The 24,461-nt window shown below is 36.4% G+C and overlaps 1 protein-coding gene across 1 annotated transcript; it reads right to left on the reverse strand.

The window, feature by feature from the left end:
- Nucleotides 1-2,805: 2,805 nt before the first annotated feature.
- C14H8orf89 (chromosome 14 C8orf89 homolog) lies at nucleotides 2,806-19,855 on the reverse strand. Its single transcript, XM_052651575.1, has 4 exons — nucleotides 19,729-19,855; nucleotides 17,144-17,297; nucleotides 12,563-12,618; nucleotides 2,806-2,954 (listed from the first exon to the last, which is right to left on the reverse strand). Exons 1-4 carry the CDS (start codon nucleotides 19,853-19,855, stop codon nucleotides 2,806-2,808), a joined length of 486 nt encoding a protein of 161 aa, XP_052507535.1.
- Nucleotides 19,856-24,461: the final 4,606 nt, after the last annotated feature.

Below are 24,461 nucleotides of genomic sequence, written 5' to 3' on the forward strand. Positions count from 1 at the left end.
CTGAGGAAAGTGAGTTGTGTCTGTAAATGCGAACTCACACATTTCCTGTGTTTACCTGAACAGTTTGGTGGAATCATCAGGTTCTGGTGGCAATTTCTAGACTTCTTTGAACACAGGCATCAATCAGGATACAGACCATAAGCATTCTGAAAAAGCCATACATTAAGAGGTAAAAACTGCTTGAGGAATCACAAATATTTATTCTAAAGCAGACCTTAGTTCAGTTAGGGCTGTCTGCTGACAGTGGTCATCTATTCAACACCCCAAACCCATCCCAATAGGAGCTAGTTCATAATTCCAATGGGCAGTCCACCCCTATTTTCAAAGGAGAAAAATCCAGATAGAAAAATCAAATACATGTTAAGCACTTGAAATTATATTACTGATTATGTGGGTCTACAATGGACCTCAAGGAGCTTTATAAAGTGTTCCTGATGACCAGGTGCTGTGGAGCTGCTTGTCAGCAGCCATGTGGCACGATGGGAACCCCCTACTGTTATCATCAACGAAACTGTCCATACATAACAGCCTCATGTAACCTCATCTTTCAAGGCGCTAATGAGATCATGTGAGTGTAAGTGCTTTGTAAACCACAAATTACTACAAAGATGCCAGTGATTATTTAAATTTTAAACTATACCTTAGGGTTTATATTTCTCCTGATTTTCTGAGGTGGGAAACTAGACTCTCTCTCCCCTGATGCTTCACATCCTAAATGGAGTGAGGAAGGAGGAATTAGGGACAACTGACTCCACGCAGCTCTCATCAAGTGCTCAACACAAATGGCCCATCAAGTAAGTGCTATTGATGGGTGAGTCTGAGAAGGGCAGGTATGGACCTCCCCACGAGCATTTTTTGAGCTGGAAGGACATTCAAGATGACATTTTCAAAGAAGCTGTACTGTGATGGAAAGCAGGGACATGGGATTCAGGAAAGTGCAGGTTCAAATACAGGCTCTGGAACCTGAGAGCTCTGGGAACTTGGGTAAGTTATTAAATCACAATTGCTCTGTCTATGAAATGGGAAAACAATACCCTCACCTTGCCGGACACAGTGGAGAATTGTTGACCTGAAAGAAACGCTAAAATCAACGGCCAGCACAGCTGGGTGAGAAAAAAAGTCCTACAGATTAATCGGAAAATAAAGAGAAAAATATTGACAAATCTTAAGTTTCCAGTACTCCAGATATTTAAAACAGATAAGGATGATCTCAAGCATATTTGGTGTTCCTGAAGTAGAGAAATCAAAAATATGGGACAGAAAGAATGAATATTCAAAGATGCAATGAAAGAAAAAATTTCCCCAAAATGTAGAAAAAATTGAGTATGCACCTTTGAAAGAATATACTACCTTCCAGGAAATTTTACATAAAACTCCAGATTCTGGCTTCTCACATGACAGAACTGAAGCTAGGCAGTGAGTGCCCATTTATGAACAGAAAAACACGCCCCAGCTCACCAGAGCCTTCATCTGATTGGTGACGTTTAATGTGCTACTGACTTGGTATCTGTAGGCAGGTGAATTGATGAAGTCTCCCCTGTACTACCTAACACTCCAGCCAAGTACCTTATTCCCAAATGCATAGTATGTCCTTGGTTAGGTTATTCCATTTTCCTAGAAATGCCCTCTCCATCCACCATCCATGTCTTTAAGGCCCATTTCTAACACTGCATCTTCCATGAAGCTTTCTCTGACTTCCCTGCTGGATGTTAGTTACTGCTTCATTTTTGAAACTCTGTTAACACTCCGTGGGTCTCTTATGGCCCATTTCTCATTCTCCACTGGATCAGTCATCAGTATCCTTGATTTTTCCCTGTTTTTCAGGGAGGTGTATTGACAAACACTTCTCCCCAACTCCTCAGGCTTTCTTTTTTATGTGTTTTTTTTTTTTCTTTTTGATGTGTACCATTTTCAAAGTCTTTATTGAATTTGTTACAATATCGCTTCTCTTTTTTATGTCTTGATATTTTGGCTGCAAGGCACATTGACCTTAGCTCTCCGCCAGGGGATTGAACCAGCACTCCCTGCACTGAAAGGTCAAGTCTTAACCACTGGACTGCCAGGCAAGTCCTTCCTCAGGCTATCTTGAGGCTACCTCTCGACCTAGACCTTCCTCCTCCCCAGAGATACAGCGGGTCTCTCTTCCACCCCCGTTCGCTTCAGGGATGCCTTGTGCATGCAGGACAGATGCCTTGTTCTGCCTGGCAGTAGAGGCCTGACTGAGCAGGTGAGCCTGAGGTTGTCAGCGATACCTGATGTGCATTTGCTCAGTTCTCATGTTCAGTGCTAGGAAGTCCACTGCTGCCATACATCTCAGGCAGCATTTCCTTTCCAAGTTTTACCAGCAAACAAAGCGAATATTCTCATTTTCATCTGCTTGAATACTTACCTCAAAACTGCTTCCAAACTCAAGCAGGGACAAGGTGAGGATCTCATTGGATGCTTTCTAAGCCCAAAACTAAAGACTCACTCTTGAATCTGTTGCAGCTTCTAGCAAAGCTCATCATACAGACACTCAAAAAGCATTTATCAAATAGAATCCAAAGGTGTAACTGGTGTGCATAAAACTGACAGACTAAAATTTTTCTTATGCTTATGTGTATCAACTATAAAAATAATTGCCTTAGTGTCTCTGTGAGACTAACAAAATACAATATATTTCATATATAAGAGAAAACATTTATTTCCTATTTACATTTCCATTTTTATGTAAATCATTGCACATCATATCACATATCAAAAAAGAAAGAAAGGAAAAATATAAACTTTCAAAGTCAGTGAAGAAAGCATCACAGTGTATGATAATCAGCAGTCTCGAAGCTCTCGTTTCTTGCTCTTTTTAAATTTTTTGCTTGTTTCTTGACGAATGGTGTCATACTCCAAAATGGCCATGTTGGAAAGTCTCTGTAAGTACTGAGATGGTGCTCCAGCAAGAGGATCGCTGAAGCCAGAACCTGTAAACAAACAAACAAACAGAAAACACTTATTACAATTGAATTAAGCACACATGAATGATACTCTTTAGAGTACAAATGAAATATCTTTTCCTCAAATGACCATTAAACACCACTAGTTCTTCATATAACACATTCCTTGTAGTAGAAATGAAAGCCACTTAACTTTCTAAGTGAGTGGAATGGCAAAGTGAAAGCATTCAGTCGTTCAGTCCTGTCCAACTCTTTGTGACCCCATGGACTGTAGCCCGCCAGGATCTTCTGTCCATGGGGATTCTCCAGGCAAGAATACTGGAGTGGGTTGCCATTCCCTTCTCCAGAGGATCTTCCTGACCCAGGAATCGAACCTGGGTCTCCTGCATTGCAGGCTGATTCTTCACCGTCTGAGCCACAGGGATGACAAGTCATCCAAAAAATATTTAACTCAAAAATGCTCAATGCCGGTATTTAATGATATAAAACTAAATCAGAGTTTGTTATTGTCTCTAAATAAAACCATTTCTCATAAATGTTAAGTGAAGTAAAACAGTAAAGTTATAAAATAAGTCACTCACTAACTGAAACAGCAATAATGAAGTTTCTATTATAGAAGGAGAGTAATAACATAATAATAGATAACATTAATTGAATGATCTCTTGTATGTCAAGTATTTTTCATCTATATCATCTACACATCAATACTATGAAGTCAGTAACTAGTACTATCTTGGATTACAGCTTTAAAAAAGAGTTTAGAAATTGTTAGAGACAGGATTTAAATCAAGATCCATCAATTCAAAGTTCCTATGTAATACGTATAAATTCTTCTACTTAGAAACATACAAGGCTTTAATAGTAATAGACTGATCCATATTTCTTTAAAATGCTATTATTTAACTTCAGTTTCAAGTGCCAAAAATAAAAACTGTCTTCAGTTCTCCAATGTGGTTGGTATTTTTGTTTATTTCAGTGAGTAATGAAGTAGAAATTGCAGAGAAAGAGTAGAGGGGAAGAGCTGAGCAGGATTCCAGTTCTTAGCAGTACAATGAACTGGATGCTTAGAGTCTCTGGCTGCAAAAGGTAGATTCTAAGAATTATTGGAGAAGGAAATGACAATCCACTGCAGTATTCTTTCCTGGAAAATCCCATGGACAGAGGAGAAAACAGGGCTACAGTCCCTGGGGTCAAAAAGAGTCGGACACGACTGAGACTGAGCACCGAGCAAGCATTAAGCAAACCTCAAAACAGTTCAGAGAACTGGTATCATACAGACCAATGCAACTGAACTGGAGACTAACAGTAATTCTAAGATTCGCAAATATTTAGAAATGTATACACATTCTAAATTATTCATTCATCAAAAATAAATTGTAATAAACATTAAAAATACTTATAACTGATAAAAAATTACAAAACTTGTGTGATGTAGCAAAAGTTGTACATAGAAAGGTTTACACCTTAAGATTCCTGTTTTAAAAAAGAAGATTGAAAATTAATAGGCTCAACATAAGACATTCATTAGGGAAAGAACAACCCAAAGAACATGGATGTGCGCAGTCGCTCAGTTGCGGGTGACCCTTCTCGACCCCCTGGACTGTAGCCCGCCAGGCTCCTCTGGCCATGGGGTTCTCCAGGCAAGAATACTGCAGTGGGTTGCCATTTCCTTCTCCAAAAGAATATGGAAGAAGGACGTAACACAGGAAAGAAAATTCAGTGAAGTAGAAAACAAACTTACAAAAAGAAAGATTTTTAAAAAGATAAAAATTCTTCCTTGAAAAAACTAATAAAAAGGGAAGTTCTCTGGTTCAATTAATTAAGAAAAAAAACCAGAAAAGCTAGACTTAAATAACTAATATTAGGAAAAGTACAGATGGAACAAAAACTAAACTGCATGCCAATAAATTTGAAAATGTAGACAAAATGCAAAATTCTAGAAAATATAACTTACCAAAATTGATGGAAGGAGAATTACAATGCCTTAAGAGTCCTAAAATTAAAATGATTGAATTAATATTAAAAAATTCCTCCAAAGAAAACAAGTGATCCAAATAATTTTACAAATGAACTCTATCAGACTTTCAAGGTAGAAATCATTCCAATTTTAGGTCATATCCTTCAGAGAAAAGAAAAAGCAAATACTCCCCAGTTTATTTCATGAAGGCATTATAATCTTGACACTGAATTCAGGCAAAGAGAAAATTAGTGGTAATCTCACTCACTAAGATAGATTTTAAAAACCTAGCAAAATATTAAATATGGTAGTACACAAAATGATAGTGAATTATGCCTTAAATGTGGGTATCCAAGGGATGTAAAACTGGCTGAACATTTTTAAAAATCTACAAATGTCATTTTTCACATTAGAAAATTAAACAGAAAATCACAAGATCATTTCAATCAATTCAGAAGAAAATGTTTGATAAAAATTAAACTTTCATTTGTTTTTAAAATAAAAAACTCTAAGCAAATTAAAGAGAACTTCTTTATCTTGATAATGGATATCCACGCAAAACCTACACTACACATCATTCTTTACGAGAAAACATTAAGAGAGTTTACTTTAAAATCAGAAACAAGTCAAAGATGCCTATTTTTCATTTCTATTCACCACTGTATTGGTGGTTCTAGTCAGCTTAGTAAAATCAGAAAAATAAAAGCTTGGGTGGGGGGTAGGAAAAACCTTTGGAAAGAAAGAATAAAACTGGCATCATTCATATACGGTAATCTACATAAAGAACAATTATATATATTTCATATACTATATTAATATATATACATAATATAAAACATAAATCAAGAAATAACAAGAGACTTTATCAAGGTGGATGACTGTAAGATCAAATTGTAAAAAATTCACTACATTTCCAAATATCTGCAAGAGAAAGCTATAAATTTTAATTGTAAAAGAATTATGGCAGACTACTAATGATCTTTTCAAAACTTTTTACTCTTTCCAAAACAGAATTTTAGCTGAGGACAAGGTCAGCTAAAAGGGAGAGATTACCTTTCTCAGCTTGCTTTAGAGCTAAGTATAGCCTCGTTAGTGAGTGTGAACCAATAAGATACGAGCAAGTGTGCAAATTTTAAAATTATAGTCCTCTTATCCTAGGTTTCTGGACTTAATGTTTTTGTTGGGATGTATTTGATAACTGCTTCAATCTCCTCAATAGTTCAACTATAGCTCTGCACAGTTTGTCCCTTATTCATGATTCAGTCTTGGTAGGTTGTATGTTTCTATGAGCTTACCCATTTTTTCCTAGGTTCCCCAATTTGTTGACATAATTGTTCACAGTAGCGTCTTATAATCCTTTTTATTTCTGTAATCAGTTATAATGTCTCCTCTTTCATTTCTAATTTTAACTATTTGTGTCTTCTCTGTTTTTTTTCTAGTGTAACCAAGGATTCGTCAACTTTGTTTATCTTTTCTAAAAATTAAGTCTTGGTCCTGTTGATTTGTTTTCTGTTCTGTTTCATTTTGTTGTTGTTGCTGTTTAGTCACTAAGTCATGTCCCACTCTGTTGCAACCCCATGGACTGTAGCCCACCAGGCTCCTCTGTTCATGGGATTTCCCAGGGAAGAATACCGGAGTAAGTTGCCACTTCCTTCTCCAGGGGATCTTCCCAACCCAGAGATCGAACCTGCACCTCTTGCAATGCAGGCAGATTCTTTGTCACTGAGTCACCAAGGAAGCTTAATCTGTCTTTTCTCTAATGTTTATTATTTTCTTCCTTCTGCTAAGTTTGGGCTAAGTTTATTCTTCTTTTTCTAATTCCTTGAGGTGTAAGTCTATGTGATTCATTCAAGATCTTTTTCTTTTTTTTTTTTAATGTGTTTGCCACTATAAATTTCACTCTTAGCACACTGCTTTTGCTGCAACCTATAGGTACATTGCATTTTTAAATTTTTATTTGTCCCCAGATATTTTCCAAATTCCCTTGTGATTTCTTCTTTGACCCATTAGTTGTTTGAATGTACTGTTTACTGCAGGTTTTTTAAAGGCCATCTTTATCAAATTAAGAAAGTTCCCTTCTACTCATAGTTTGCTAAAAATATTTTTAATCATGAATATTGAACCCTATTAAAATATCTTTCACAGTTATTAAAGGGAACCTGTGCAGTTTCTCCTTTATTCCATTTACAAGATGATAGACATCAATTGCTTTTCTAATGTTAAATCAACCTCACATTTCTTAGATAAATCTGGCATGGTGTGTTACATTACCCTTCTTATATATCTATCACTGAACTTGAACTGATAAGTCTTGCTTAGAATTTTTACTTCTATTTTCTTAAGAAAAACTGGTCTATAATTTTAAGTTTCTTATAAGGTCAAAGCTAGGTTTCAGAATCAAGGTTAGTGACCTGATAAAATGGGTCTTCAAGTGTTCCTTCTTTTCTTATTTTCTGGAATAATTTATATCACGCAGCTTTTTAAAACTAAATGTTGGATAAAGAAGTTGTGGCACATATATACAATGGAATATTTCTCAGCCATAAGAAGGAATGAAGGTGAGTCAGCTGAACTAACATGGATGAACCTAGAGCCTGTTATACAGAGTGAAGTAAGTCAGAAAGAGGAAAACAAATATCGTATATTAACACATTATATGGAACCTAGAAGAAGGGTACTGATGAACCTATTTGCAGGCAGGAATAGAGATGCAGAGGCAGAGGAAGGACTCGTGGACACAGTGGGGAAAGGAGAGGGTGGGGCAGACTTAGCAAGCAGCACTGACATACCTGCACCACCTTGTGTAAAGCAGGTAACCAGCAGGAAGCTGCTGTGTAGCACAGGAGCTCACCACAGTGTCTGTGACAACCTGGAAGGGCGGGGTGAGGGGCGGGTAGGAGAGGGGCTCCAGAGGGAGGGGACATGTGCAGACTCATGACTGATTCGTGGTGTTGTATGGCAGAAATCAACACAAGAGTTGTAAAGCAATTATCCTCCAATTAAAAATAAATATATAAATGTCGGAAGAATTTACCAGTGTCATTCTGCTAGGTTGTGGTTTCTTTTTTTTTTTAATATGATACTGATAATCTCTCTCTCCTGTCAGTCTTGCTTCTCTCCTGTCAGTCTTGCTAGACATTTATCAATTTTATTCACGTTTTTAAAAAACTAACTTTTGGCTCTTGTTGATTTTTCCTGATTGAATATTTGTTTTCTACTTTGTTGATTTTTGCTCTTGATTATTTTTCCTTTTATTTTCTTTGATTTAATATGCTGTTCTTTTGTTAAATTCTTGAGATTAATGTTAAAATCATTGCTTATTAAGCCTTTCATCTTTTCTAATACAGGTACTTCATGCTTTAAGTTTCCCTAAAAGCTACGTTTTTACTGTACCCAAGGAGTTTTGATGTATCATATTTTCATCATCCTTCAGTTCAAACTAATATGTAAGTTCCACTGTATTTCTCCTTTGACTCACAAGTTACTTAAAAGTACATTTCTTAATACCCAAACCTCTGTGGGATTTTATAATTATTTTTAATTACTGATTTCTAGTTTAATTCCACTGCAGTCAGAGAATATGTGCTACATGATTTCACTTATTTGATATTTGTTTAAAAATCTCCTATAATGTCTACGTTCCTTTTCATTACATTCCTTTGATCTTTGTGTATTTTATCTTAACAGAGCATACAAATTTAGGATGGTTAAATCTTTCTGTTGTATTAATCCTTTTGTTACTATGAAATATCACTCTATTGCACATAATACTTCCTGCTTTGAAGTTTATTTTGTTTGATGTTAGTGTAGCTATAACAAGCTTTCTTTTAATTACCATTTACATGGTTTATATTTTTCTATCCTTTTATTTTTGATCTTTCCTGTCCTTATTTTTAAGGTATGCTTCTTATAACCAGCATATAATTATTTTTATTAGTCTGATGGGTTTTGTTTTTAGCTGAAATATTTAGTCCACTTATATCCAATGTATTTATTGTATGTTTAATTTTAATATTACTAGTTGTTTTCTATTTGTCCTATTTCATATTTCTTTTTTTCCTCTTTTCTTGCTTTGAGATGATTAAATATTTTTTACTTTTCTATTTCCCTATAATCTTGTTACTTGTATCCTTTTCTTTTAGTGGTTATCATACAGATTTTATCACACCTCTTTGACATATTACAATTGACTTTTTAAAAGAAATTTTATTTTTTGGCTGTGCTACGTGGTGTGTGGGATCTTAATTCCCCAATCAGGAAGCATAGAATCTTAACCACTGGACCACTAAGGGGAAGTCCCTACAATCTACTTTAACTTAATTACTATATTTCAAATAACGCAAGGATCTTACGACATTTTAACTCCATGTATGCCCCATCCCACTTCTGTGGTATTATTGTGTTTTATTTCTACATATATTTTAAACTTCATAAGACAATACTACTGCTACTGCTTCTCTTTCCTTTACAAGTTGTCATGCTTTCATCTTGTATCATATTATTTCTTTAATATGCTTTTAGTGTAGCTCTACTGACAATTAAATCTTTCAACTTCTATTTGAATAATAATGTCTTTATTTTGTTTTTGCTTTTAAGGATATTTTCATTGTATATACAGGTCAAGTTTGGCAGTTACTGTCATTCAGCACTTGAAAATACCACTGCTTTGTCTTCTTGCTTCCATTGTCTCCACTGGAAATACAACATACAACATACAACATACACTCAGTTGTATGTCTTACCATTGCTCTCCGGAAGAGAACTTTTCTTTTTTAAAAAATATTTAGCCTTTTTACTATGATGTGACTATGATTTTCTTTGTTGCTATTCTGCTGGAGGTTCATAGAAATTTTGTATCCACTGTTTGGTATTTTTTAGTCAGCTTGGGAAATTCTCAGCCAGTAAGTAAATACTGCTTGTCTCACTTTCTCTTGCTCCTCTTAATCTGGAATTAGAATTATATATGTCTAAAGTAGTTTTATCTTATCACATATTGTCTTTGCATATTCTGTTCCGTATTATCTTTCTCTCTTCACTTTAACTGGGTACTTTCATAATGCTCTATCTTTCATTTTACTAATCCTATGATATATTGTTTTCCATCTTTTACCAATTTTATTGAGGCATATATGATATAAATTGTATATGTTTAAAATATACCACTGATGACTTGCTTCCCTGGTAAGACAGTAAAGAAACCGCCTACAATGCTGGAGACCTGGGTTCGGATCCCTGTGTTGGGAAGATCCCCTGAAGAAGAAAATGGCAACCCACTCTAGCATTCTTGCCTGGAGAATTCCACGAACAGAGGAGCCTGGCAGACTATGGTCCTGCTACTGCTAATTCATTTCAGTCGTGTCCGACTCTGTGTGACCCCATAGATGGCTGCCTACCAGGCTCCCCCGTCCCTGGGATTCTCCAGGCAAGAACACTGGAGTGGGTTGCCAGTTCCTTCTCCAATGCATGAAAGTGAAAAGTGAAAGTGAAGTCGCTCAGTCGTGTCTGACTCTTCACGATCCCATGGACTGCAGCCTACCAGGCTCCTCCATCCATGGGATTTTCTAGGCAGGAGTACTGGAGTGGGTTGCCATTGCCTTGGATCGCAAAGAGTCAAACACGACTGAGCAACTCTCACTCACTCACTCACTGATGACTTGATATACACTGTAAAATGATTATCACAATTAAGTTAGTTAACACATCAATCATCTTACTTGTTTACCTTTTTGAGGGGGAAAGGAGATAAAAACACTTAAAATTCTACTCTCTCAGCAAACTTCAATACACCATATAGTATTACTAACTTCAGTCACCATGCTGTACATTATATCTCCAAAACATCTCCCCGTTTTCCCCAGTCCCCATTTACTGATAACCACTATTCTACCTTGTCTCTGTTTGACATTTTAAAACATTCTACATATAAGTGATACCATGCAGTATTTGTCTTTCTCTATCTGACTTATTTCACTTGTATAAAGTGTTCTGGGTTCATCCACATTGTTATAAAGGTAGGATTTCCTTAATTTTTATGGCAAAATACTATTCCATTGGGTATATATATACTGCATCTTCTTTATCAATTTATCTGTCAATGGACACTTGGGTTGTTTCCATATGCTGGCTATTGTGAATAATGCTGCAGTGAATATGTGAGTTCAGACCTCTTTGAGATATGGATTTCATTTCTTTTGGAAATATATCCAGTACTGAGATTGATGGATTACATGGTAGCTTTATTTTTAATTTTTTTGAGGAACCTCCATACTGTTTTCCATACTGCCTGGCAAGGTACAGGCCCTGGGGCTGCAAGAATCAGACACGACTTAGTGACTAAACAACAACAAATCATAAGGACCAGTTCAGTTCAGTTCAGTCCAGTCGCTCAGTCGTGTCTGACTCTTCACGACCCCATGAATCACAGCACGCCAGGCCTCCCTTCCATCACCAACTCCCGGAGTTCACTCAGACGGCCATCGAGTCATGATGCCATCCAGCCATCTCATCCTCGGTCGTCCCCTTCTCCTCCTGCCCCCAATCCCTCCCAGCATCAGGGTCTTTTCCAATGAGTCAACTCTTCGCATGAGGTGGCCAAAGTACTGGAGTTTCAATTTCACCATCATTCCTTCCAAAGAAATCCCAGGGCTGATCTCCTTCAGAATGGACTGGTTGGATCTCCTTGCAGTCCAAGGGACTCTCAAGAGTCTTCTCCAACACCACAGTTCAAAAGCATCAATTCTTCGGGGCTCAGCCTTCTTCACAGTTCCATTCTCACATCCATACATGACCACAGGAAAAACCATAGCCTTGACTAGACGGACCTTAGTCAGCAAAGTAATGTCTCTGCTTTTGAATATGCTATCTAGGCTGGTCATAACTTTTCTTCCAAGAAGCAAGCGTCTTTTAATTTCATGGCTGCAGTCACCATCTGCAGTGATTTTGGAGCCCAAAAAATAAAGTCTGACACTGTTTCCCCATCTATTTGCCATGAAGTGATGGGACCAGATGCCATTATCTTCGTTTTCTGAATGTTGAACTTTAAGCCAACATTTTCACTCTCTGCTTTCACTTTCATCAAGAGGCTTTTTAGTTCCTCTTCATGTTCTGCCATAAGGGTGGTGTCATCTGCATATCTGAGGTTATAGGTGGTCTCCAAACAATGATGAAGACCTTCCCTGACATATTCCTGGCACCCATGAGAATAGTTACCCATTCATAAATCTTGACTTAGGAATGTTCTTCCCATTTCTAAGCATATACTCCCATACGCTAGGTTAACTATAAATTTGTCCCAACAGCCAGTCGGTAATGCAGAATGCAGCTACAGATGTTTCCAAGTCGTTGTTCGCCCTGGAACTCCCACCCTGGGAATAAGTCACCATATAATAAGCTGATCCATTGATTAAATGGCACTGTCTGCCTTGGTTTTTGGTCTCAAGGTGCCTTCTCATTTTGAGAGGTACTGTTTATTTGCTCCATCTTCCAACATGACATGATAAAGGCATGTATATAGTGAACACAACATGCACTTAAGTTTATAAAACAAGCACAGCTTAAAAGAAAAATTAACAAAACAAAGACAATTAAGTCAGTGGAAAGAAAGGAAGTTTTAAAAAAGATAAGTATTTTCACACCCTTCATAAGACAAGTCATAGGAGAAAAAGATGACCCAGCTTACCTTTTGATTTCTCCTGAAGTGGTGTCACAGTGCATGCGGGCTTAGTCTTCTTTAACCTAAAATTATATGTTATCATAAATTCACTTTACATAAATCCAGGGTACATTAATTTTTTAAAATACATTGAGACAAGAAGCTTGCTTTCAGTGAAATTCACTTGCTGAAGATCATCATATAAAATTAAATAAACATTTAAAGGAAGGAAACTCCTCCCATCACAAATAACCCCATCAGAAGCAGATATGAGCCAACTCAGTATCTCGGTTTTTGCTAATAAATTTTACCAATGGGTGAGTGCTATGTGTCATCCTTTTCCCACCTTTATCTGAACTTATCACTAATCATGATTCAGGGAATGCTAGAGGAAGGGACTTAAGATTAATTAGCATAATATTTAGACATGCCAGATACCAGTTCAGTTCAATTCAGTTGAGTCTTTGAGACCCCATGGACTGCAGCATGTCAGGCTTCCCTGTCCATCATCAACTCCTGGAGCTTGCTCAAACTCATGTCCATCGAGTGGTGATGCCATCCAACCATCTCATCCTCTGTCATCCCCTCCTCCTCCTGCCTTCAATCTTTCCCACATCAGGGTCTTTTCCCATGAGTCAGTTCTTCATATCAGGTGGTCAAAGGATTGGAGCTTCAGCTCCAGCATCAGTTCTTCCAATGAATATTCAGGACTGATTTCCTTTAGGATGGACTTGGTTGGATCTCCTTGCAGTCCAAGGGACTCTCAAAAGTCTTCTCCATCACCACAGTTCAAAAGCATCAGTTCTTCAGCACTCAGCTTACTTCATGGTCCAACTCTCACATCCATACATGACTACTGGAAAAACCACAGCTTTGACTAGACAGACCTTGGTCAGCAAAGTAATATGCTTTTTAATATGCTTTTTAATATGCTCTCTAGGTTGATCATAGCTTTTCTTCCAAGGAGCAAGCGTCTTTTAATTACATGGCTGCAGTCACCATTTGCAGTGATTTTGGATCCCAAGAAAATAAAGTCTCTCACTGTTTCCATTGTTTCCCCATCTATTTGCCATGAAGTGATGGGACTGGATACCATGTTTTTTGAATGTAGAGTTTTAAGCCAGCCTTTTCACTGTTTTTAAGCCAGATACCAACTATCAGTTATTTGTGCTCATTTTACCTATTAATTACCACAATCAGAATTTTGTCATAATCAACTTCTGTTCCTATGAATAAACCTAGATAATGAGTAAGTTATTAGAGGAAATACATAATGATCAAATTGGCTCTAGGTAAGCTAACCCATAAGCATTCCAAATTTCTTGTAAGTACACTAAACTTACAAAACAGCTATAACTTTTTTTCCCCTCTATCCAATCAAAACATATATTCATTCTTAATCCATGTAATACACTAAACAAGGTCAGCTTCCATGGCTGCTTGGAGGTATCATAGCAACTTATTACCATGGCAACAGCACCCCTCCTAGACATCAAATATGGGTACAGTTGAGATAAGTATACCTAGTATTTACACTAGGTTGGAACTCAAGACCAGCCTTACTGACTGCTATGTAATAAGCTTTTAGTGGTCCCTAAGGATACTCCTCAGATTCTCTTGCACCTACTGAGAGATAATTGAAATTCTATGATTAATCTTCTTAGTGTGAAGGGTTTTGTGCATGCCTGTGCTAAGTTGCTTCAGTTGTGTCTGACTCTTTGCAACCCTGTGGACTATAGCCCACCAGGCTTCTCTATCCATGGGATTCTCCAGGCAAGAATACTGGAGTGGGTTGCCATGCCCTCCTCCAGGGGATCTTCCTGACCTAGGGATGGAACCTGCATCTCCTACATCTCCTGCCTTGGCAGATGGGTTCTTCACCACTAGAGTCACGTCCTCAAAAAACACAGAACATCCATTTTTAAAAAAACAGTATCCAATATCAGAACAAATATCTTGTGCTTGGCTGCATGGAACTTTTAAAGATAACACTGGTGAGTTGAGAGGTCATATTGTGTCAGTTTCATAATATTAATTTAATGGAATTAAACTCATAAATCATTGCTTCAGGTCTGCTAGTATGACAGCTGGTGGCAGTTTATCATATCATATGCAGAATAGTCAGCTGTAACTTTTAAATGCACTTCACCTCTAGGACTATTTTCAATTACATTACCAAAATACATCACCTTGCAATTCACTGAAAAATTTTATCATTAAATAAACTTAAAAACACATTAAACTTTTATCAGAGTATAAAATCAAATATCCATATATACAGAGTTTTTCTTTTTTTTAAGGGTATGGGATTGTATACAAGACAGATAAAAATGAGTACTTTCCTGCTTTGCCAAGACTGTCCTTTCACAGGGCGTTGTGCAATATGTAGAGGAGAATAAAATACTTGTAGGCAACTTGATATGTTCTCAGTAGAATGGCTAAAATAAAGACACAGGAAAAAGAAATAATATTTACGTCCACCAAGCACTTTGTAAACAGCATGGTTCTTAGCCACTACTCTTCCATTCTGTGTCTGAAAAACACTTGTCATAACATGAATATAATAAATTCAAATTATTCTTCATTAAAGTAAGTAAATTCACACTCAAGTTAATGTAAAATATTAAGAAATCATTTCACATACAGCCTAATTGTAAATGAAAAAAATAATGAACTGAAATCCGATGAAAAAGGTAGGAAGCCAAATGAAGACTTAAGATCTAAAGATCAAATGGGTTAATTCAGGAGATGCTTTCTGGGTTTGCAGTTTCTTTAAGATGGTCATATGATTGAAAGAAGACTGGTCTGTACTGAGACAAGGCCAAGGCCATAGGCAGCCTTACACACTTTTACTCAAAGGGTGAACTGAGTGTCAGGGAAACAGGTATCTTGATAATAAAAGAAACTCACTGTCCCTAAGTAGCTTTCACATGCATGTTTCCAATGGTCTCTCTTCTTTCTACATCCCCGCCATCCATCCTCTTTAACTGCTACCATCTGCTCCACTAGCAACTCACTGTCTCTCTTCTACCATCTCTGCTTCTGCATATGTTCAGTTGCTAAGTTGCATTCAACTCTTGGTGACCCCATGGACTACAGCATGCCAGGCTTCCCTGTCGTTCACTATCTGCCTTATTTCATTATAATCTCACTTCAGAAAGAATGATTTGGGTTTTTATATTTTATAGCTTGACAGTCTGTCCTCGGATGATATTAAAAACAATGGCAAAAGCTTTATGTGTGTTATTGTTCATTTATGGTGTCATTTACAAAGTGAAAAAAGTCAAAGCAATGACAGGAAAATTAAATAAAATTAAATAAACTATGAATCTAACAATGAAATATTTTATGTGGCCAGTAAGGACTGTTTGAAGATTATGTAGTAATACAGAAAAACTGTATACATGTAATATTAAGTAAAAAGGGTCAGAATAAAAAATTGGAATTATACTAAAATCACAACTAAAATAAAAATCCATGAAAATAGACGATGATAGAAGAGAAGCTCTAAGAATAAAAATGGGTATGTTAAAATGGGTAAGCTATCAAATAATTGTTTTTATTTTTTTCTCTAGATTTTCTACAAAATTCAAATTATTTTCATAAGTCAGATATAAACTATCTACAACTTTTCATCTTTAGTATATTCTAGTTCTTTATATTACAAAAATTTTACTTCAAGAGTAATTAACAAGACCAATAACACTAGTTGAAAAGTCAAGAGATATATATTCTAAAATTCCAATTATGTGTGTGCTATGTATAACTAAATGTCTTTAAAGCTCACTACAGCAGGAGAAAATATGAAAATCTGCATTTTCCACTAAAGAGAGTAACTGGCAAGAAAGAATTATATTCATTAGCCAGAAAAACCTCTACATTCAGCAGTGGTACTACAAATAAATATTCAACAAAAGAAAATGCTTCATCTTTTTCAGGCTGGCAAAGTGAATGAGTACTACACATTTAACACATACTTCATGAAAAAATAAAAGCAGGAACCAAATGGGGTATGAGACTATCTTACTAATTTTTAGGTCCCTTTGGAGAAAGAAGTTTTCTTTTAATGCTATCTGATTTGTAGAAGGAAAGGTATTCAAAATAAAGTTTTTAAATGCCAGAATTCAAAGTCAGTGGGACTTCTCTGGTTGACAAACTCATTTCATCTGATAGCAATACAAGGTCTTCATTAGACTGAATTCTCACTCAGAATTTCCTCTCACACCACTTCAATCAAACTAGAAATAAAACAAGGTTCTCTATTCAGGGTACAGAAGCCAGTTCCTATTGTAGAGATCTTGTTTATTTATATTGCTAAAACTTTCAGTATTCTCATGAGCAATCTATGCTAGAGCAATAAAGATTTTTTTTTTTTTAAGTTAGTTCTTAAACTCATTCTGGCAATGTTACTTGAAAACAGAAAAAAGTACCTACTGGTCAAACTGAATAAAATTGCTAATTGAGATTTTTAAAAATTAAATCCCTTATGCAAAAAAAAAAAAAAAAAGTTGGCAAGAGTTAGATTCACTAGCCAGAAAAATCTCTGTATTCAGTAGTGTTACTTCAAATAAATAGTCAACAAAAGAAAATCAAGTAGAAATGACCTACCTGACAGGAGGCACCTCAGTATCAGCATGCAGGAGTCTTCTATGAAACTCTAGTGGAGTGGAACTTACGCTCTTTTGGCAATTTTGCAATCCTGGTAAATATGGCATTTTGACACATTCTTTGAATTCTTCTAGACCAAATGCTGCAGTGTATTCTAATTTAAAATAGTATTATAACCATCTGTATTATTTCTTGATTAAATGTATATAACTTCTTTTACTATAAATGAAAGTGCATAATACATACACTAAATCAGTCATTAAGAAAATAAAATTAAGCTACTGTAATTGAGCAAACATCTTTCCCAAGAGAATATCTTTCAATTCCTAGGATAGGGACAGTAGAGAAGAGCTCATTATGGGGCTAAATACTAGAAGAAGGAAGGAGAGCTTCACAGATCTCCCAGACTCATCACTGTCCTCTGCCTTCATTATTTGGGTCAACCAGAATTCCCAGAACATTATACCTTCACATGGAAAAATAGCTTATTCTCCAAAGAAGACCTACAGATGGCCATCAAACACATGAGGAGATGCTCAACACCATCAATCATCAGAGAAATACAAATCAAAACCGCAATGAGGAATCACCTCACAGCAGTCAGAAGGCCATCAAAAAATCTACAAACAAAAAGTGCTGGAGAAGTCATCGAGCAAAGGGAACTCTCTTACACTGTTAGTGAGAGTATAAACTGATACAGCCTCTATGGAAAACAGTATGGAGCTTCCTTAAAAAACTTTAAAAAAAGACCCAGCAATCCCCCTACTGGGCACATAACCAGAGAAAATCATAATTCAAAAAGATACATGAACCCCAATATTCATAGCAGTATATAGTCAAGACATTAAAGCAACCTAAATGTCCATCAACAGCGGGATGTTTAAAGATGTGGTATGTGTATGCAGTGGAATATTACTCAGCCATAAAAAGGAACAAAACAGTCATTTGTAGAGATGTGGATGGACCTAGAGACTCTATACAGAGTGAAGTCAGAAGGAGAAAAATATCATATATTGACACATATATGTGGAATCTAGAAAAGTGGTATAGATGATCTTATTTGCAAAACAGAGACATAGACACAGAGAACAAATATATGGATACCAAGGGAGAACATGGGGGTGGGAGCAGTTGGGATATTGGGATTGACACATATACACTATTGATCCTATGTATAGAATGAACAACTAATGAAAACATACTGCACAGCACAGGGAACTCTACTTAATGCACTGTGGTGACTGGAATGGATGTCCAAAAGGGAGGAGATGTATGGATATGTATAGCTGATTCATTTTGCTGTACAGTAGAAAATAACACAAAATTATAAAACAAATTAATTTAAATTTATGAAATTATTAAATTTATTTATTTAATAAAAAGTTTTAAAAGAATTTAAAAGTACTTTCAAGAGTCTTATAATATCTGCTACTTTAAATCTTTCCGGCTTCCTACTTTTGTGTGATAATCAAGAGGCACAAATATAGGATTATCTGAGCTAGCAATGAGAGAGAAAAGAATTCCCTTTCAGGTACTGATTTTAATTTTCTCTCTGCAAAATTCCACACCAAACCTATAAAGAGCGACATCTGAAGTATCAAGACGGCTGCTTCTACTGACCTCATGCATCACTGGTAAAACAGGTTGTCAAAATGTTAACAACAGCAAAGTTCAAAATGATGACAGTGAGTGGAAAAAGCAGATTAAGAGATTAAAGGTTTGGATGACTTTTAAACATAGAGAATTATTTTTTTAAGCTTTCTCTACTAAGTAAATCTAGCACAGAAACAGAAATAGTATTTAATGGGACTGGAGTTATATGCTCAAAATGCCATTTTTCAATCTTTGATTTTTTTCTTTTGGAAAAAAAATAGTTTCTCTTCATCAAAAATCATAGAGTCTTTTTTCAGCAATTAGATGTGGAGGTAGGAGAACAGACAAACTGGTGTCTTCTGAGTGCCTTTACTGGGACACTAGAGGCAACACTGACAACATAGCAACACACAAAAAATGCCTGAATTTTGCTGTTTTCAAGAATTATATCTCCATTACGAAAGGGGAAGGCAGAATTCAGGATAAATAGGAAGTACAATTATATTTGAAATTAAGGGGGAAGCTTTACATTCGTATACAGGTTGAAAGTTCTCAGTTTAGTCTTTAGTGAGCAACTATAAGATATAAGATACTTTCCATATCACTCACTCAAAAAGTAAAATTTTGGTTAGAATTATTAATACAAAAAGTTTCTGCTAAAATTTTGGGTTTCTTAAAATATAAAAAACAACATGAGGTATTTAAAAATAAACACTACTTATATAAAGAAGTATGATCCAACAGAGATAGTACTACACTGATAACCAAGCTTAGGTCTTCAGAATGTTTCTATCGTGATTTTCAGAAATACCTTCAGTAAATTATTTCTAATCTGCTTCCATTTCTCTTTTCCATAAGCCTAAGGTATTATCCTTCTTACGTAAATGTTACAAAAATTATTTAACGTCTGTTGACTGCTTAAAAAGGTATGTGTAAATTCGAGGCACAACTTCTATACTTTATTAAGTAAAATAAGTAAATATGGAAGTTACCTTTCCTCATCTTTTGTGTTTCTAACACTGCTTTCCTCCAACTACTCTCAAAAAGAAAACAACCATCAAGGGTATTTCTGGTGACATTAGGAGGCTCAAATTTGATTTCAGGAGACAGCACTGGCATTACTTCTTCTTTCAACAGTGCTGATGAAAGTGAGATACTGCATCAGATTCACAATACAAAATACAAAAGAAAAAAAAAGGAATCAGAGATATACATTTTTAAAATTTGTTTTCCATCATATAAAGTAAATATTAATATAGATTTAAATGAAAAGTTTACTTATAACATGTAAATACAGACCCTTGGGATTTTAAAGCAAGAGGCCTTCAAGAATATAGCTAAAATAAGTTGTAAGGCTTTTTTCTTCTAAATATTTTAATGAGTTCTTTCAAATTCAAGGTTATAGGCATTTGGCAACATAAACAGTTTTAAATCCAACAGCAAGTGTGTGCTGTCACTCAGTTGTGCCCAACTCTTTGCAACCCCATGGACTGTAGCCCACCAGGCTCCTTTGTCCATAGAAATCTCCCAGCAAGAGGACTGAAGTGGGTTGCCATTTCCTTCTCCATCAACAGCAAGTAATAATCTACAGACAATGTAATATTTAGGATTCCTTCAAAAATATTACCAGTATGCACCATGACCAAATGCAGTTTGTCTCTGAGATGCAAGGACGGTTTGATATACCAAAATTGACTAATGATATATCACATTATAAAATGAGAGATTTTTTTAAAGATTACACGATCATCTCAGTTGATGCATGAAAACTTTTGATAAAATTCAACATCTTTTCATGATAAAAACTTTGAACAAACTAGAAACTGAGAGAAATTATCTCAACGTTAAAAAAGGCTAATCATGAAAAGCCCATAGTTAACATCATAATCAAAGGTAAAAATTGAAAGCTTTCCTCTAAGATCAGGAACAAGGTAGTGATGCCCAGTCTCACAACTTCCATTCATCATGGTACTGGCAGTCCTAGCCTTAGCAATTAGAAAGAAAAGGCATCCAGATTTGAAAGAAAAAAGTAAAACTGCCCCTGTTTTCAGATGGCATGATCATATACAACTCTGAAGACTCTACCAGAAAAAAAAAAAAAAACAACTTAGAACTAACAAAGGAATTCAGGAACGTTGCAGGATACAAAATCAAGAAACAAAAATCATTTGCATTTCTATACACTAACAACAAACTATCTGCAGATTCAGTGCAACCCTTATCAAAATTCCAATGTAAAACAATTCAAAACTGTAGTAAAAACAATTCAAAAATTCATATGGATTGTAAATCAGTGAGGTTCGAACACTCACATCATTCACAAAAATAAACCAAATATGGCTTAAAGACTTAAATATAAGACATGACACTGTAAAATTCCGAAAAGAGAATGTAGACAAATCATTCTCTGACATAACTTGTAGCAATGTGTAATTCGGTCTCCCAAGGTAAGAGAAACAAAAGCAAAAGTAAACAAATGGGACCTAATCAAACTTACAAGCTTTTATACAGCAAGGAAACCACAAACAAAATGAAAAGGTAACCCATGGACTGGGAGAAAATATTTGCAAATGATGCAACTGACAAGGCTTAATTTCCAAAATATACAAACAACTTATACAAGTCAATATCAACAAGACAAACAATCCAATTATAAAATGGGAAGAAGACCTAAGTATGCGTTTTTCCAAAGATGACATGCAAGTGGGCAAAATGCATATGAAAAGATGCCCAGTATCTCTAATTATTCAGTTCAGTTCAGTTCAGTCACTCAGTTGTGTCCGACTCTTTGCGACCCCATGAATCACAGCACTCCAGGCCTCCCTGTCCATCACCAAATCCCGGAGTTCACTCAGACTCACGGCCATCGAGTCAGTGATGCCATCCAGCTATCTCATCCTCTGTCATCCCGTTCTCCTCCTGCCCCCAATCCCTCCCAGCATCAGAGTCTTTTCCAATGAGTCAACTCTTTGCATGAGGTGGCCAAAGTACTGGAGTTTAGCTTTAGCATCATTCCTTCCAAAGAAATCCCAGGGATGATCTCCTTCAGAATGGACTGGTTGGATCTCCTTGCAGTCCAAGGGACTCTCAAGAGTCTTCTCCAACCACCACAGTTCAAAAGCATCAATTCTTCGGCGCTCAGCCTTCTTCACAGTCCAACTCTCACATCCGTACGTGACCACAGGAAAAACCATAGCCTTGACTAGATGGACCTTAGTCGGCAAAGCAATGTCTCTGCTTTTGAATATGCTATCTAGGTTGGTCATAACTTTCCTTCCAAGGAGTAAGCGTCTTTTAATTTCATGGCTGCAGTCACCATCTGCAGTGATTTTGGAGCCCCAAAATCACTTTCCACTGTTTCCCCATCTATTTCCAATGAAGTGATGGGACCAGATGCCATGATCTTCATTTTCTGAATGTTGAGCTTTAAGCCAACTTTTTCACTCTCCTCTTTCACTTTCATCAAGAGGCTTTTGAGTTCCTCTTCACTCTCTGCCATAAGGGTGGTGTCATCTGCATATCTGAGGTGATTGATACTTCTCCCGGCAATCTTGATTCCAGCTTGTGTTTCTTCCAGTCCAGCGTTTCTCATGATGTACTCTGCATAGAAGTTAAATAAGCAGGGTGACAATATACAGCCTTGATGTACTTCTTTTCCTATTTGGAACCAGTCTGTTGTTCCATGTCCAGTTCTAACTGTTGCTTCCTGACCTGGATACAGATTTCTCAAGAGGCAGGTCAGGTGGTCTGGTATTCCCATCTCTCTCAGAATTTTCCACAGTTTATTGTGAAGTATCACCTCACACCAGTCAGAGTGGCCATCATCAAAAAGTCTACAAATAATAAATGTTGGAGAGGGTGTGGAGATAAGGGTACCCTCCTATACTGTTAGTGGGAATGTAAATTGGTGCAGTCACTATGGAAGACAGTTATGCAGGCTCCTTAAAAAATTAAAAACAGAATTACCATGTGATCTAGCAATCTCACTCCTGGGCATATATCTGGAGAAAACTCTTAATTCAAAAAGAAAACTCTAATTCGAAAAGATAAGACCTCAGTGTTCACAGCAGCACCATTTACAACAGCAAAGACACAGAAGCAAACTAAACGTCCATTAACAAGAGGAATGGATAAAGAAGTTGTGGAACATACATACAATGGAATACTATTTAATCATAAAAAGAATGAAAGAATGCCATTTGCAGCAACATGGATAGACCTAGAGAGTATCACACTAAGTGTTAAAAAGTCAAAGACAAATATTATGCAATATCACTATATGTGGAATCTAAAAGAAAAGTATAGATGAACTTAGTTACAGAAAAGAAACAGACTCACAGACATAGAAAAAAAAAAAAAATTCATGGTTACCAAAGGGGAAAAAAGGGAGGGAAAAATTAGGAATATGGGATTAACACATGCACACTATCATATATAAAATAGATAAACAATAAGGCTTTACTGTATAGTGCAGGGAACTATATTCAATATCTTATAATAAATTAAACTGGAAAAGAACTGAAAAAAGATATATATATATATATATGTATAACTGAGTTACTTTGCTGAACACTTGAAACTAATATTATAAATCAACTATAGTTCATTTAAATAAATAAAAATTAATATGGAACCACAAAGGACCCCAGATAACCAAAATAGTCTAGAAAAATAAGATATAAAATAATCCAGAAAAAGAAGATGAAAGTTGAAGACATCAAACTTCCTGATTTCAAAAGATGTCACAAAGCTGTAGTATATAAAATGAAGGAATAGGCACTGTGAGTAAACCTTAGCAGGCCTGCCACGCTGGCTAAGGCAAAGTAACTCTTTAAAAACGAGAACGTGTCATTACTTCCCTCCAAGTCTGATAATATAATGGGGCTTCCCTGGTAGCTCAGATGGTAAAGGATCTGCTTGCACTGTGTGAGACTGGGATGCGATCCCTGGGTCGGGAAGATCCCCCAGAGAAGGAAATGGCTACCCACTCAAGTATTCTTCCCTGGAGAGTCCCATGGACAGAGGAGCCTTGTGGGCTATAGTCCATGGGGTTGCAAAGAGCTGGACACGATGGGGGAACTAACATACACGCAAGTCTGATAATGTAACACAGGAACTATTCAGCAATGGTCCAGCAGAATATGAGTAGTATACTGCTTTAATTCTCAAACAAGAATCTCAGTACAGACTACAGGAAGGTATTTTTACATATAGAAACAAATGATAGCTGCTATTATCATAATCATCATGATTATTATTATTATAGGCCAAGAACCAATTAATACCTGCAGTCCAGGAGGCACTGCTTGACTCAGTGACTCTTCCTCTTTACCCTTCTGGCTAAGAGTACAGTCTTAGACCTCTCCTGTTCTTATTCACACTGTCCCATTCTTGCCTTATGGTTTTCATCCCTTCATCTCCTTAAATACTGTAAAATTTTTTCCAAGATGTGTATTATTTTCTGTTTTTCAGCACAGATCTGCCATTTGCTGCATCCACTGGGTCTCCTTCCTTGTGGTTCCATTCCCTTGTATGATTTATAACCTTTGACTGCAAGCTCATTTTTATTTTATAAAAGTTTTGGGCTGCACTGGGCCTCCATTGTGGTATGTAGGTTTCTCTAGTTCTGCTTTGCAGGCTTAGCTGCCTGTGGGATCCTTGTTCCCCTACCAGGGATTGAACCGAGTTTCCCGCATTGGAAGGTGGGATTCTGGTTTGTTTGTTT

The sequence above is a fragment of the Budorcas taxicolor genome, chromosome 14, assembly GCF_023091745.1.
Source record: "Budorcas taxicolor isolate Tak-1 chromosome 14, Takin1.1, whole genome shotgun sequence".
Taxonomy (NCBI): domain Eukaryota; kingdom Metazoa; phylum Chordata; class Mammalia; order Artiodactyla; family Bovidae; genus Budorcas; species Budorcas taxicolor.